A 16582-nucleotide genomic window follows, 5' to 3' on the forward strand; every position below is an offset into this window, starting at 1 on the left:
TGAGACCACAATTGGCATGCCCAAACATTATTCTCCTAAGTACAGCTCTAGTGGCCTTGGTTCTCACACTATTATCTCCCCTAAATTTGGCTGCACATATTGTTATGGAGCACATTAGCCTAATTCCCCAAACAAAAGTAATCTCAATATTTATTCCTATGGAAACCAAATCAAAATAGCACATATGTTCTAGTAGCAGGCTTTTACTGTGACCAGATCTTTTATTTAAAAACAGAAAATCTGACCCTGTCAAAAATGGACAATTCAAGGGTTTCATTTACATTACAAAAGAGTTGGTAACTTAGAATGATCTCTTCAATGTTAATTAACATTCAATTGACATCTGTTGTATAAAAAGAGGTCTATCAAATCAGTCTGCTCCTACCACCATTGCCCAAAATACGGCCACCCACATTGTGTGGTAACAAGAGAGGTCCATACGTGTTCAATGGGAATAGGGTTCTCTGATCAAGCAAATGAAATCCAGTGTGAAGGATTTTCTGAATGTATTTGGAACAATCAAGGCTCCCCAAAGTTGTCTGACTACAGAAGCTTATTTTCAAATAATTCCAAATTAACTGAGAGTTAGCATTCTTCAGAAGACACTGGGAAATGTTGCTTTCAAAAAAAGATCCTCATTCCTATGCACAGACACAGTCCCCATAGTATGTACAGAGTGTTCAACAAAACGAGCCATCTTTCTGTGCCACCATATTGGTACTCATGAAGGTTTTGGCAGATGCTCTAAAGAGTATTAACAACGCTGCAAAGAGAAGCAAATGCCAACTTATTAGGCCATTCTCCAAAATTGTCATCCGGTTTCTGACTGTGATGATGAAGCACGGTTACATTGGTTTATTTGAAATCACTGCTGATCACAGAGTTGGGAAAATGGTTGTGAACCTCATGAGCCGATTAAACAAGTGTGGCACGATCAGCCCCAGATTTCGTGTACAACTCAAAGACCTAGAAAAATGGCAGAATAATCTGCTCCCATCCAGCCAATTTGGTTTCATGGGACTGACAACCTCAGCTGGCATCATGGACCATGAAGGAGTAAGATCAACGCACACAGGGGGAAAAATCCTGAGATTCTTTTCCTAGGGATGGAATATATACATGCGAATAAAATGCTTCCATTGGGGGAAAAAAAAAAAAAAAGCCAGTGCTAGAAAAATGTAGCAATTTCACAAAACATCTAGACTTACTAACACTCTGTTGCTGTAGGGTCATAACTAGCTGAAGGTCAGCAGTGGAGTTAGACCACTTACACAGGGGACAAACACAGATTTGTTTCTGAGAGAGAGAGAAAACCCACAAAGCTGTGAGATCACGCCCTGAGCCTAAAGGGAGTCTGATGCTTAACTGACTGAGCCACCCAGGCACCCCAAGGGGGTTGGAACTTTCATTCGCACCCCACCCCACCCCCACCTCTAGGGAGGGGAGATGAATGGAGTTTGAATCAATCAATGGTGCCTACGTGATGAAGCCTCGATAAACACTCCTAGGGAAGGCATCTGGCCAGCTCCCAGGCTGGCGAGCACGCAGAAGTGCTGGAGGAATGATGTACCTGGAGAAGGCATGGAAACTCCACACCCCTCCCCATTCCAGGCTCTGTGCATCTCTTCCAACTGGCTGTTTGAGTTGTGTCCTTTCATAATAGAGCAGTAATCTAGAAAATAAATGGTTTTCCTGAGTTCTGTGCACCATTCTAACAAAGGATCAATTGTTTGCCCTGAGGGGGTGGGGCGGGGGGTGGAATTGGAACTTACAATTCATAGCTGGTTGGTCAGAAGCCAAGGTGACAACCTGGACTTGGAATGGACATCTGAAGTGGGGGCAGCCTTGTAGGGCTGAGCCCTTAGCCTGGGGATCTATCTCCAGGTAGACAGTGTCCGAATGGAGTTAAATCCTAGGACACAAAGGAGTTAAACTGTAGGACACCTAGCTGCTAAGAATTCCTTGGTGTCAGAAAAATCACCACACATTTGGTGGACAGAGGTATTCTGAGTTGAGTGTAGAGGAAAGAAGAAAAACAGAATTTTCTCTTGCACTGCTGAACTGGGCAATGCAGGGCCGACAGTTCCGTAAACCTTTTGAAACAGACTTCCTATATATGTGCAACATTAAACCTTTTCTACAGTGGCTTAATAATTTCCACGTGGGACAAGCAAGAGATCGGAGAAGCCAAAGACAGACTCTGGTCTTGGTTTGAACATTAACTTTTATATTAAACTATCCTATCGGGCCAGATCTTAAAAAGTCACAACAGAGTGCCTTGAACACAGTAAATGCTCAATAAATGTTTTTTCAGTAAACAGATGAAGGCTTTCACTTCCCAGTGCACAACAGAACTCTCTATAGTAGTGATGAGGGAGCGTGGGGTAAGCAGAGGGCAAAGTGCAGGCTAACAACATCCCACCCCCCACCCCCGGTCGCACATGTAGGATATTCCTTGGACACTCCAGGCCACCCAAAAACAGCAAAGGACAAAAGAGCAAATGGTTAAACTGGTAAGAGTCTCCACCAGTCTATCAGAAAAGGCAATCCCATCAATGGCCACTAGGAACAACCTACTGTCATAATGTTAAGGCTTTGCTCTGAAAAACCACCTTGGCTTGACAGTAGTCAGGCCTCCAGTAAGTCTTTAGCATGTGCCAACTCTCTCTGGAAACTCCCTCTTGACCTTATCTCCCCAACCCGGTGAAACAGTCACACACTGCACTCCCCCCCCCGCCCCACAACACATTTGCAGCGCAGCTCTTCTGCCCATGGGTCCCGTCCCTGTGCTTTAATAAGATCACCTTTTCACACCAAAGACCTCTGGAAGAATTCTTTCTTGGTTGTTGGCTCTAAACCGCATGCACTATCCCCTGCCATTACCCCCCAAATTCATCAGTAGCATCAGATGTAACTACAGTAAGAAAGTTCTAATGAATATTGAAATGTTTAAATGTTCAGAGCTAATAAAAGTAAAATGTAGCACCTGGGTGGCTCAGTCCACGAAGCCTGACTCTTGCTTTGGGCTCAGGTCATATCATTTTGCATTGGGATTCTCTCCCCTGAGCTCTCTCCGCCCCTCCCCCACTCACACACATGGGTGAACACGTGAATGTTCTTTCAAAATAAACATTTTTTTAGAAATCTAAAATGTAGCAGACTTATGTCAGGATTTGTCCAAGGTCACTTACGTAAGTCACTTGGCCTCTCGAGTTGGTTTTCTCTTCCATACAATAAAGGGATTGGCCTATTTGATTCCTATCCATTTTCAACTGTCAAATTTTAGCTGTCAGGCATGTCATGGGTACTCAGGAAACCTTTTCTATTTAATAGCTGTAGCGGAGGACAGCTTAAAATGATAAAAATCAGATCTAGAACCTTATTTTATTCTTTTCGCTGAAACCCTCTGCCACTTTGCAGAGTTATTAATACAGAAAAGTACACTTTGATCTCTTCTTAGCCAGAGATGCCCTGCTGCCTGCCTGCCACACGTGTAAGCACTTCTGAGCCCTACATTGGCAAAGCCTGGTTTTCTTACATTAATGGACCCGGCACTGCTCTGCTCAGATCTTCAATTTCTGTATTCTTTCACTTCAGTCTAAAATAAAATCCTCCTCCATTGAAGTCCCAAAATGACACCCTGTTTTTAGTTGACACATACAACATGTATTTTCCAATAAACTAAATAATGTCTGACTGGGGATTGGGCAGGGAAAGTAGCATAATCACAAAGTAACTATAGCAGCAAAAGACTGGATTCTCTTTGCAGTAGCTTGAGTATGCAGCACAGAGTTCCAAAGATCCTAATTTGGACTGGGATTTACTATGTTGCTCTTCTTCTAAATGCCTACGTAACCGAACAGCCCAGCTCCATCTGAGATGGCATGCAATCAAGGCAAATAATGGGCCACAGCAAATAACTTCAAAGCCTTGGCACCTCTTAGGTTAATAATATATAATTGCTACAATTTCTTTCAGCACAGTACTTTAATTAAGTGCACTAAAGTCTCTACCTACCAGCTTATTTTCAACCACAGGCAGCCATTTTGCACTCTAAAATGAGGTAGGTAGAGTTTTTTCAAAAAGTACACCTCTCCTCAGTAACCTTTCCTGTAACAGTGGCTTAGAGTAGAGACACAGGCTCATTCTAAGCCCGCCTTCTAAGATTCAAAGGAGAATGAGCTGTACCTTTGAAGAGCTATACAAAGTGCTTACCAAGGTTTTATAAACGAGGTGCCATAAATTTTCCATACTGGACCCTCATGCAATGAAAAAAAAAAAATGGCCTCAAGAGCCAAAAGGTTAAAAAAAAAAAAAATAGGGTTGGGAAAACATCAACTTTATGCTATTAAAATATACAAAAACAATACACAAAATATACTCCAGAGTAGATTTTAAAAATTCCATTCCTAACACTGAGAGAAGGTGGGAAGTGAAGGTTTTTGACTCACTACCATCATGACTTAAAGGCATTTATCTACAACAGTTTTCAAAACTTTCAAAATGAAACTGGCAGCAACAATTCAGTGTTACTTATGACTTCATTATTTCAGAAACTATTTTTCACTATCCCTATTTGAGATTTAACTATAGTATTTAGAAATATGGCAGTAACCACCAGAGAAACTAACTACCAAACATTTAAAAATGATTGACGCTGCAGTTCAAGGCTGGAAGTGAAAAACGAAAGGCTATTTTTCATTATACGCATGTTTATTCTATCGTTTTTAATTTAGTGCATACACTAGGTTGGTCATCTTTTTTTTTTTAAGTTTGAGAGATAGCAAGCGGGGGAGGGACAGAAAGAGAAGGCACAGAGGATCCAAAGCAGGCTCTGCGCTGACAGCAGAGACCGATGTGGGGCCTCAGGAGCTGGGAGATCATGACCCGAGCCGAAGGCAGACGCTTAACCGACTGAGCCACCCAGGCCCCCCCAGGTAGTTTTTCCCCCTACCATCTTCATCGCTGCACCATACTTTTTTGAGGGGGAGGAAGGCACAGATTCAACCTCCTTTGCCAGTTTATTTTCTGAATGCACAAATATCCTCCAAACGTTAGCCCAGGGGTACAGGGGAGGGAATGAGCAGCTTTGATGGGGGTCAAATATAACCTTGAGAAGCAGGTGAACCAAAGACCATGGCGTGTGGGGGTGGTGAAAAGAACACTGAGGGTCAAGTGACTGAGCAGGGCCATCCCTTACACAAGTATGCTGGAAACACGTAAGCAAGACAACGGGAAGGACAAGGAAGGACAAACAAGGACAAGAGAGCAGGTATTTGTCATTGGAAAACTTCCCTCTGGTAACAACTCAGGTGTGGGAGTGAAGGCCGCTGGACGTGGGCCATGAGCATGCTAAGAGAGAGGTACTGAAGGACTCCCAACAGTGTGGAGGAGCGACCCAGAACCAAGTCCCTGAGTGTCCCAAGGAACAAGAGAGGGTGGGGTCCAGCAGGTGGCCTGACCCCATGCAAGAGGGAGGGCTTTCGTACGAAGAACGAAAAGGTGTCTGGAACCAGCAAAGCGGAGCTGAGCAGGGGGTAGAGCTTCCTCTAGGAAAGGCCCCCAGGGATGTATTTCTCCTTGGAGATGAAGAGGAAGAAACGCAAAGTTTTGGAGGAGCAGCCTATGAAGGCTGGGGTGTTGACTTACAGCAGAACCAGTTTTCCGCAAGGCCCGGTAGAAGAGGACAGGAACGGGGCAGAACAGAGCCCGGAGGAGTAGTCGGCTTCCATACCTTTTCTGGCTGAGGACGAAACTGACCAACCACGCAGACCTGCTGTAGGCCAGGTGAAGAGCTTCTTTATTTAAATCCCAGTGAACAATACAGTGTACTATTAGTTTCAGGTGAACCGTGTCATGATTCAGCCCTTGCATACGTTCAGGTGAACAGCTTTCATTGTGCAGCCGTGGGTGCTCGGGCAGGCCTGGCCTGAGGAGTTCAGGCGGTAGCACTTAGGCCTGGGGCGCTCCCTCCTCACCCCAGGTGCGGCTGGGCACTGCAGAGGTGGACGGTGAGTGAAGGGGTGTGGGGGCAGAGGCCACACCCCCGGCTTCAACATACACTGCTCACACCATGTTCCTCTAAATAGTTCCAGTTTCAACTTCCCACAGTCAGAAAGCACAACCTTTTGCGTTAACTCGGGTTATTTTTTCCGCCATGAAACCAAAACTCAAGCGTTGGTTAGTAGTCACTGCAGCCAGCAGCATGAAGGAGGAAAAAAACATACACCTGAACAACATCCACTCATCTACATCCTCCCTACCAGCTTACTCTCCCCTAACTCTTGGCCTGTCAGCCTCAGTTTCTAAAGTGTAAGCGTGGCTCTAAAAAACCATGCTACTCCTTTCTGGTAAAAACAAAAAAACAAAACAAAACAACAAAAAAAACCAGCACTGGCTTCTTGGGAGTTGGGGAGGAGAGGGGTGAACAAAGATTAATGCTGTTACTCTTATCCAGGGCAGGCATCAGAGCCTGGAGTATTCCGGAAGTACCTGCGAGGTCGAGAGATGTCATCAGTGTGAACCTGCAGCCATTTGTAAAAGTGAAAGAAGGGAGGGAAGCCACAGGTCAGTCAGGGAGAAATGGCATTTCATGGAAAAACTACACAAAGCAGACAAAAGAGTCGCTCATGGTAAATACACAATAACCATGAGACATTCTTGCACTTTTATTTCAACTCCCTGTGACTAAGAAACATTTGGTATTTACCATATTTATTCATTCAACAAATATACAGTATGCACCTACCATGTGCCCAGCACAGGTTAGATGCTTGGACTAACTCTCTGGGGGAGAAAAAGACATAACTATTTGGTATGACACACACCAGGTCTCAGGATCTTTAGAGGGAAAAGCCAGTTCAGTTGTTAGCTGTCTCTTATGGCACTACTCACTCACTCCCAAATAACAAAGATCTTACACAGGGAAATACAAACCAACTCTGAGGCCATTATTATTTTCTTTATAGGACAGGCTCTCCTGCTTTGCGTTCCCTTGTTTTTACAGAGCAGATCTCTAAAATGTTGTCAAGTGGCATTAAACCTCTAAGAGCAGCAGCTGTGGCTGCCTGTGTCACTACTTGACTAGACAATTCACACATGCTATGCTCTTTTAAAACCTACTTAAGTGGAGGACAGGGGAGGGGAGAGGAGGAAATCAGGACCCAGGCCAGAAATGCCACCACCACCTCCCAGTTGAGAATTCTCAAAGGAGTTTCAAGCTCTCCTAAAACCCTCTGCTGAGTCAGGAGGGCATTATGTGTGTGGCTTTGCCCCTCTGTCATTCACGCACTCACTCCTACCTTCCTTCCACAAACAAGCATGGAGCACTTAGCATCCACTCTGCACCTGGCTCTGCCCTGGGCACTGTGGTCACAGAGACGAGGAAATTACAGGATGGATACCGTTCCCACGCACACGGGGAGGAGAACGACTTTCAAGGCAGAAAAAAACCACACGTGCACAAAATGGGAGTGGGGAGGGGGCCTCTAGGGCCACAGAAAGTAAAATTTAAGAGAAGGAGGAGCCATGGGCAGGGCTGAGGGTGTGTTTTTCTTGGACCAGTCCTCCATCCCCACTGACCCTCTCCATTCATGATCCATCCCAGGTGCCAGGCGCAAGCTTGGTTCTGAACAGAACCATGTCCAGTGTTCATCAGGGTGTGCTGTGACCTAGCTGGACATGAGGGCTGCGGAAGGTTCTGTGGCAGCTTAGACTACCTTGGGGGGGCTTCGTTCTGCCATGAGCTGTATTTCTGACCAAGATGGTAGACGTTACGCTGTTTTGTGGCAGAATTACCCAACAATGTGAGACCACGGTCATCCTCCCCGGGTAAAAATGGAAGATAGTGACATGTGCCTGGATAGTTGGGAAGTTGCCAATTCTTTTAGTTTTAACAGAATTTTCAGTCACTGAAAAAAAGCTTTTTGATACAGACAAGAAACATTAATAGCTCCTCACAGTTCTAGAAAAATGTAAAGCTCCTGTCAACGTTTACCCTGTGGTGGGAGAAGATGAAAACCCAGAGTACGCAATGCCTTGGACATGTTAATCTTGTGATTTGGTCCATCTTGTGCTTTACTGCAAACCAACTCAGAAAAGAGAAATCTCCACGTACTAAACAAGAAGACCCAATGTCTGATACTGCAAGAAAAGAGACTCCGTACAGAAACTAAATAGCTACAATAAACTCAATGCTACTCAGGGCAACAGATAAAAAGCCTCTGGACTCCATACAGAGTTCTAGAGTCTCTGTGGAAAGTCAGCCCAAGATGGAGGAATGAAGCTGCACCACTTTCTTACACCATACACAAAAATAAACTCAAATGGATTAACAACCTAAATGTGAGACCTGAAACCATAAAAATCCTTGAAGAGAACACAGGCAATAATCACTCTGACATCAGCCGTAGCAACATTTTTCTAGATAGGTCTCCTGAGGCAAGGGAAACAAAAGCAAAAATAACTATTGGGACTACATCAAAATAAAAAGCTTCTGCACAGTGAAGGAAACAATCAACAAAACTAAAAGACAACCTACTGAATGGGAGAAGATATTTATAAATGATATATCCAATAAAGGGCTAGTACCCAAAATATATAAAGAACTGATACAACTCAACACCCAAAAAACAAATAATCCAATTTAAAAATGGGCAGAAGACATGAATAGACATTTCTCCAAAGAAAACATAAGGATGGCCAACAGACACAGGAAAAAGATGCTCAACATCACTCATCATCAGGGAAATGCACATCAAAACACAATGAGGTATCACTTCACACATGTCAGAATGGCTAGAATCAAAAACACAAGAAATAACTAATGTTGTGAGGATGTAGAGAAAAAGGAACCCTTGTGCACTGTTGGTAGGAATGCCAACTGGTGCAGTCACTGTGGAAAACAGTATGGAGGTTCCTTAAAAAATTAAAAATACAATCCGATAATTGTACTACTGGGTATTTACCCAAAAAAGACAAAAATGCTAATTCAAAGGGATACATGCACCCGTGCATTTACTGCAGCATTATTTACAATAACCACATCATAGAAAGAGCCCAAGTACCCCCTATAGATGAATGGATAAAGAAGTGGTATATGTATACAATGGAATGTTAGTCATAAAATGAATGAAATCTTGCCATCTGCAACAATATGGGTGGATCTAAAGAATATAATGTTTTTTTATAAATGTTAATTTATTTTTGAGAGACAAAGAGCAAGCATGGGAGGGGCAGAGAAAGACAGAAACACAGAAGCCGAAGCAGGCTCCAGGCTCTGAGCTGTCAGCACAGAACCCAACGTGGGGCTTGAACTCACAGCAGTGAGATCATGACCTGAGCTGAAGTCGGACGCTTCAACTATTGAGCCATCCAGCCTCTATCAATATTTCTAAAGGAGAGAACACAGAGCAGACCTGAAAGAGCATCTTAAAAGTCTTCCTACTGTGAGAGCCTCAATTCAAAGTGCAGTTTGCAGGCTGTAGGAGAGGGGAAATAAAATGACTGTTGTGGGTGCCTGGGTAGCTCAGTCAGTTTAGCATCTGACTTCAGTTTCAGGTCATGATCTTGCGGTTTGTGAATTCGAGCACCGCATTGGGATCTGTGCTGACAGTGGGGAGCCTACTTGGTATTCTCCCTCTCTCTCCCTTTCTCTGCTACTTCCCTATTTGCTCTCTCTCTCAAAATAAATAAATGAAAAAAAAAAAAAGACTGTCCTTAGTCAAGAAGAAATGGAGTTTCTTGGGCATTACCTTCCAGACAAATCATGATATGGAAAAAGAGGGGGAAAGTTCTGGTGCAGATGGCAAGATGAGATACGAGGACAAAGAGCTGGAAACCTTAAGAAGCCATTCAAAGATCTCGAAGAAAATTTGGAAAGAGCCATTTCTTCTTCTCAAAGCAGACTCTGTTCCTTGAACTGAAAGCTCGTGGTCACTGGATGAGAACATGGGAAGCTGAAAGAAACCTTCTCCAGACAAGAGGCAGCTGCAGACCTGAGACAGCTCAACCGTAATTACACTCAACTTCTAAAGTGGATCCTCCTGCATCTGATGAGTCAAACCTTTTTCTTCTTTCTCTATTGCCAAATCCAATGTTTCCAATGGATCTAAATGGGGCGTTTATGGCAAGAGGATTTCCTCTTCCTCGCCCTTCTCCAGAAAACATGGAGAAGCATAACCCCCAACTGCCACCTCCACACCCCACCCCCCCCCCCCCCCCAGCTGGCCATCCATTCAGGGTCTCTTTTCCTCATCCTCCCTCATGTGTTGGGTTTTTCCCTGTATACTCCTGTGCGGAAAATAGAAGTGAGATACCTTTGGCGGGGGCAGGAGGGGGGGGGGTCACTGCGCCTCCACACAAATCCCCTGATCAAAATCCTGACACACACAGGGAGGGCCTTAAGTCATTTTGCATCTTACTTTTTACTGTGAAGTATTTTTGAGTTATTTATGGTTAGTTAAAAAATTTACATAAATGTTTTTACTTTTGCTCAAACTGCAACTCATTATTTTTTTTATTTTTTTAACATTTTTGCTTATTTTTGAGAGACACAGAGAGACAGAGCACAAGCAGGGGAGGGGCAGACAGAGAGGGAGACACAGAATCTGAAGCAAGTTCCAGGCTCTGAGCTGTCGACACAGAGCCCGACGCAGGGCTCAAACCCACAAATGAGAGATCATGACCTGAGCCAGTCAGACGCTTAACCTACTGAGCCACCCAGGTGCCCCAACTGCAACTCACTGTAAATTTTAGACAGTTTTTAGTAAAAAGAGATAGTTCAAATTATTACATTATATCATATATTCTAGAAAATATAAGCAGCAAATCTGAATCTGATGAGCCAGACCACTGTTCTCTCAACAATACATTATCCACAAGCAGTTAGTTTCAGCTCCCAGGGATGTTTGAAGTAGCAAATGCTTTTCTTCCTGCCAGTGGCTCTACATAACACAGTTGTAGGAAAAAGGGGAACGCTCCCTGTTGGGCTCCATTTTAAAAATCTTCTCCAATAATGTGGGAATCAAAACTAATGACAATATTCAACTATTACATGTAAAAATCTCAGTGACTAATGCTCTACATACTTCTTACTGTATGCATTCAAAAGGATTTCCCTTTACAGGAAATGTCAAAATAGGGGTATGTTTTAAACAATGAATAAGCCCTGGGTAGGGCTGTCAGCATGAAGACACAGTCTGATACTAGAGGCATTTTTACAAGTTCAACAATTTTGTATACGCAACAATGTCATCTACTTTTAGCCTTTCTCTCCCTATCTCTCCCTCTCCCTCTCTCCTCCCTCTCTCTCTCTCTCCCCCTGTGTGTGTGTGTGTGTCTATGTGTGTGTGTGTGTGTGTGTGTGTGTGTGTGTGTGTGTTTGTGTATAATTTTTCTTTAATTTTCAATTTAGGAAGATGTTTGGTCATAAGAACAAGAGCACTTGCAATGAGAGATGTTTCAGAGTCTACTACCTAAAGGACTTCAAAAAAAGGAAAAATGGCTTCCTTCTAACTTCAAGGGAAAAGACTTACCTTGGTAAATTACCTTTGCTACTACAAAAATGTGTTCTGTTTCAAAAGAGAAGCTTTGGGGATAGACTGAGAGAGACAAGGGCAGGCCCATCTATGACTGAGGAACAGTCTTACAATTCCATAAACTGGGGTGTGTCCGATCTTACTACCACTTGCCCTGCTGAGTCTTTCATTCTCCTTTGAAAACCTCATGGAAATGAAGACATCCAGGGTTAAATGAGAAAGGTCCCTGCTGGCCTGACCCCAAATGGGAATAACGGCCTTGGCAAGTGGGCTTGAATGTCCTGCTAGGCAGGTGGTGGCTTGGCAGCCTGTCACCCAGACTGAAGGCTAACGATGCAACTGCATGATGAACCAGATCTGCACTTTGTCTGGGCTGGAACTGGATATCCCCACACATGCTTCAGGAACCAGCAATGATCTCTGGGCAGCCCCTTATTGGGTCACAGAAGTTTCCGCTGCTGACTTCTCACTGGTCTTGAAAAGTTACTTTATGAACTATCTACAGAATGTCATGACTAAGAGTTTTAAGACAGCTGTCTTGGTCCTTTGTAGGTAACTAATTAGTATTTGGGTACAAAACATAAAACTAAGAGACCCTGTTTGTACTTAGACATCTAAGAAGTTGATTTACAAAACAGACTTTAACAAACATTTTGTAAATAAATTCAATAAATTGGCTAACTATAATAAAAGATTTAGGTTCAGTATGATTTTTTTAGTATCTATCATTTTGAGCAATTAAATAGCATTTTGTCTTTTAAAAAATTTTAAGTTTGTTTATTTATTTACTTATTTATTTAGAGAGTGAATGCAAGTGGTGGAGGCAGGGAGACAGAGGGAGAGAGAGAAAATCCCAAGCAATCTCCACACTGTCAGTGCTGAGCCTGACGTGGGGCTCGAACTCAAACTTCGAGATCATGACCTGAGCCAAAGTCAGATACTTAACAACTGAGCCACCCAGGCACCCCAAAATTTTTAATTATAAAAACCTTATAGCAACATTATAAATATTGGAAAGTGGAGAGAAAAAAAAAGAGTTATCCTGGTCTCAACACTACAGTTTCACTTTTTATCTATTCATCTAAAAATGCATATTTAACTTAATTATATTCATGCTGTATAAGCAACTCTATAATTTTCCATTTGTTTTCAACATTGCTTACTTTCATAATATTTCCTACTATTTTATTCCATTAAATTACAACTTTTTAAAATATGGTTTGCTTATTATTTGTTAGGGTTTTCATCATTTATTTTACTTGATTTTTTTTAAGTTTATTTATTTATTTATTTATTTATTTATTTAGTAATCTCTACTCCCAAAGTGGGGCTCGAACTCACAACCCTAAGATCAAGAGTCACAAGCTCTTAATACACCATATATCACCTCTCGATATTGTGTTAAAAATTTAAGATAGGAAACCAGAAGTAGCTCCAACCAGACAGAAAAACTGAATGGATGAAAAAGTACTCACTCTAAAAATCATTCTAAAATTTAATTAAGATTAAGTTATAGAGAAACCATAAAAAAAAAAGAGAGAATATAGTATTTATCAGCTCTATGGAGAAGTGATCATTCAGTTTATAAGCAACAGAAGATACGGTAAAAGAAAGACTGACAATCTCAAATATTAAACATAGGTAATTCAAATAACAATATTCTGACAGTTGACAAAGTCAACTGGCAATAAAATGTAAGCTAATAAGAAAACCACATTTAAAAAAAGTTTCAAGTAACTTTTATTTCAAGAAGGACTCCAGAAGAATAAATTAATGTATATAAAATAGTTTAAGGCAGAAATACGTTAAAACAGCACTCTGGACATACACTTGATTTTCAAATACAACTGCTACAGGTACTCTGAAGCCTCTTGTTTCTTTCAAAAAGTGTTACTACACCAACAAAGACTCTACACACATTAAATGGTAATAATGAGTGCTAAAGAAATGATGAACACCATGAAATGACTTACATGAATTATGTTTAATCCTCACAATAACATATGCCTCCGTACTATTATTACCTGTATGTTACAGGTAAGGAAAGTGAGGTAAAGAGGTCAACTAACCTGAACAAGGTCATGGAGCTGGGGTGGGAATCTAAACATCGTGATCCAAAGCCAGCATCTAGTCAAAATGCTATAAACTTTACTGGTCCTCCAAACAAAATGTAACTGCTAAAATCTATCACCATAGGCTATCAACTTAAAATGATAAATTCTTTCTCCTTACGAATGATTATTACCATGCAAATGAAATTCTGATAACCTTTTATATCCCCGTGATATGGTAATATTATTCCATATGTGTATCATAAAATATCCATAAGTGGTTTACTGTAATGTATCAATGATCTAGATCCCATGCAAGCACTTTGATGTATGCCAGCCCAGTCATATGTTCACACACCATTGTGTCTACTGCAGAAAATTACTATCTGTAATCTCAAGAGCTCAATGCCACTGGATTTCAACTAAGGTAAGGTGTGACCCTGACAGTTTCCAGAAAGTCAATGTGACTTTGTAGGTGGTAGAACCGCCGTTGGCTGCCTTTCTGCAATGCTATTACACAATCGGCACCAAAAAAATGAAGGATAAGAAAACAGTCAACTTCCCGAAATACACAGTACCTGTCCTTTTGGATTATGGGCACTGAAAAAGCATTGACAGCAATGTGTGGCTCTGGAGTGACGCCCTCCCCACCCCTCCCCCTCCCAATCTGGCTATATTTTTGAGAGGGACCCTAGCAAAGTGAAGAGCATACAGATAAAGGATGTCGGTCAGGCTGGTGAGAGGCCTGGACAGCACCATGCACTCATTCATTCACACATCAACACATTTTCAAGGTGCACGCAGGGTTCCCAGAAGCGGCAAACCAAAAAAAAAAAAAAATCAGAGTCCCTATCCTTATAAAACCTGCAGTTCTACAGAGAGAAACCAGAGAAAATAATGAGAATATAACATAGAGTGTGGTTTAAAAGAGGTCACAGGAGGTGCTTTCAGATTTCAGAAGATGGAGGAGAAACTGGGGACCTGAGATACCATACTCTATGAGGTCTGGGCTCTCAGGATCAGTGCTGGAGCCACAGGTTGGAACCTGGGGATGGGGATGCTCCAACTGAGGGTCTTGGCCCAGAACAACATCAAGGCTTAATCCCCTAAGAGGATCTCCAGTTACCTCAAACCAGATCACCTTCCATTGGCGGTGGTGGGGGCTGGGTTAAACATGGATTTGGGTAAGTTAGTAACGTTCACTTACAGTTGGTCACTACTTTTTAAGAAGAAGAGACAAATTCACTATTTAGTGACTGATTCTATTCAAGAGTGACTGATCTGGGTATTTTAAAAGAATTCCCATGAATTTGCTTCTGCCCACACCAGTGCCCCTCAAAGTATGACTGTGTGGGTCAGAGCTACCAGTCTGCCATATCTTTATCACCAGTCCCCAAAGAAATAAGCAGAGAGATTAGATTTAGAAATTTTATGTGTTTACTAGATCTCATAAAAAAAAAATGGGGCTGTGTATATACCTATTTACCTTTGTTTATTTCATTTTTGTAATAATTCACCTTAGTATATTTTATAAAAACATTGATTCATGACAGGTTGGAAAAAAATAGCCTTTCACCACAGATAGTTTGAGAGGCACAGTTCCAAATAATTTTGAGTGTGTAATTACACAGAAGTATATTTCCTTCCAACTCTTAAAAAAACCAAAGGACGTAAAATAACAAAAAAGTTTTTAAAAACAAAAAAAGCTTTGATGTAGCCGTCAAGGTAATATTCTCACCTAAGTTTTTAAGAACTATCATTTATTGGGTTTATCTTTTTCAGGCACTGAGGCTTACACTTTATTTTTTAATTTTTATTTACTTTTATTTATTTATTTGAGAGACACAGAGTGTGACCAGGGGAGTGGCAGAGAGAGAGAGGGAGACACAGAATCCAAAGCAGACTCCAGGCTCTGAGCTGTCAGCACAGAGCCTGACGTGGGGCTCAAACCCACAAACCACAAGATCATGTCCTGAGCCAAAGTCAGACGCTTAACCAACTGAGCCATGTAGGCACCCTGAGCCTTACACTTTATATGCATGGGCTCATTCAATCCTCATAGCAACCCAATAAAGTAAAAATTATCACTATTTTACCCGTGAGAAAACTGAGCCCTAAGAAAGCCACGTCACAAGACAATAACTTGAAGCTAGTAAGGGGTAGAGCAACAGGTGAACTGCAAGATTGAACTGCAAAGCCAGAACACGATCCTAAGATAACTCAGCATCTACTTACTTATGAATCAACAGGTGTAATGTCTAACCTCTCAGGCAAGCAAGGCATTCCCCATTCCCCCTGGCTCTGTTCCAAGAGATGTGAGGGAACCTGACTACCAAAGTCAACTGTCATACAAACTGCAACTTTGAGAACAAGAATTTGTCTCTGATTTTTAAAAAGGCCACCAACAAACTCTTAATTCTCTACAGTAGTATTTGGCAAACTACAGTCCATGGGCAAAATCTAGCTTACCTCCTGTTTTTATAAATACAGCTTTCCCAGAATACAGCCATGCCCATTAATCTACACATTGTAATTTATGGCCAGTCTTGGATACAAATGGCAGAGGAGAGTAGTTGTGACAGTGACTATAAGAGCTACAATGCCTATAATGTTAACTTCCTGGCTTTTAACAGAGAAAGCTTGTCAACTCCTCCGTATCAGTAAGACCGGCAACAGCACAGATTATGAATCAATAAAGAAAGTTCCAATCTCATTTTAGACATTAGGATTCAGTGTCTGACATAACAAAACTTCTCTCATGTTGGCTTTAGAGCTGACTTGCATTCTGGATATTTTTTTCCTTTGTCAAATATTTATTTACTTGTCTATTTATTTATTGCTGAAGTTTATTTTTGAGAGAAAAAGATAGAGGGGGGAGGGGCAGAGAGAGAGGGGGAGAGAGAGAATCCCAAGCTGATGAGGGACTCGAACTCAAAGTACCAAACGGTTGGCACAAAAACAGACACATAGACCAATGGAATAGAATAGAAACCC

The 16582-nt window shown here is 41.9% G+C and overlaps 2 protein-coding genes across 3 annotated transcripts in view; one reads left to right on the top strand and one right to left on the bottom strand.

Moving 5' to 3' along the window:
* SRGAP1 (SLIT-ROBO Rho GTPase activating protein 1) overlaps positions 1–16582 on the bottom strand; it is a 284228-nt gene that overhangs the window by 229127 nt on the left and 38519 nt on the right. The window lies entirely within an intron of this gene.
* Positions 694–1966, top strand: LOC121040830 (40S ribosomal protein S15a-like). Its single transcript, XM_040491527.1, has one exon. The coding sequence runs from the start codon at positions 724–726 to the stop codon at positions 1102–1104; it is 381 nt and encodes a 126-aa protein (XP_040347461.1). The 5' UTR covers positions 694–723; the 3' UTR covers positions 1105–1966.

Source organism: Herpailurus yagouaroundi, unplaced genomic scaffold, assembly GCF_014898765.1.
Source record: "Herpailurus yagouaroundi ecotype Mexico unplaced genomic scaffold, PumYag 182, whole genome shotgun sequence".
NCBI classification, from domain to species: Eukaryota; Metazoa; Chordata; class Mammalia; order Carnivora; family Felidae; genus Herpailurus; species Herpailurus yagouaroundi.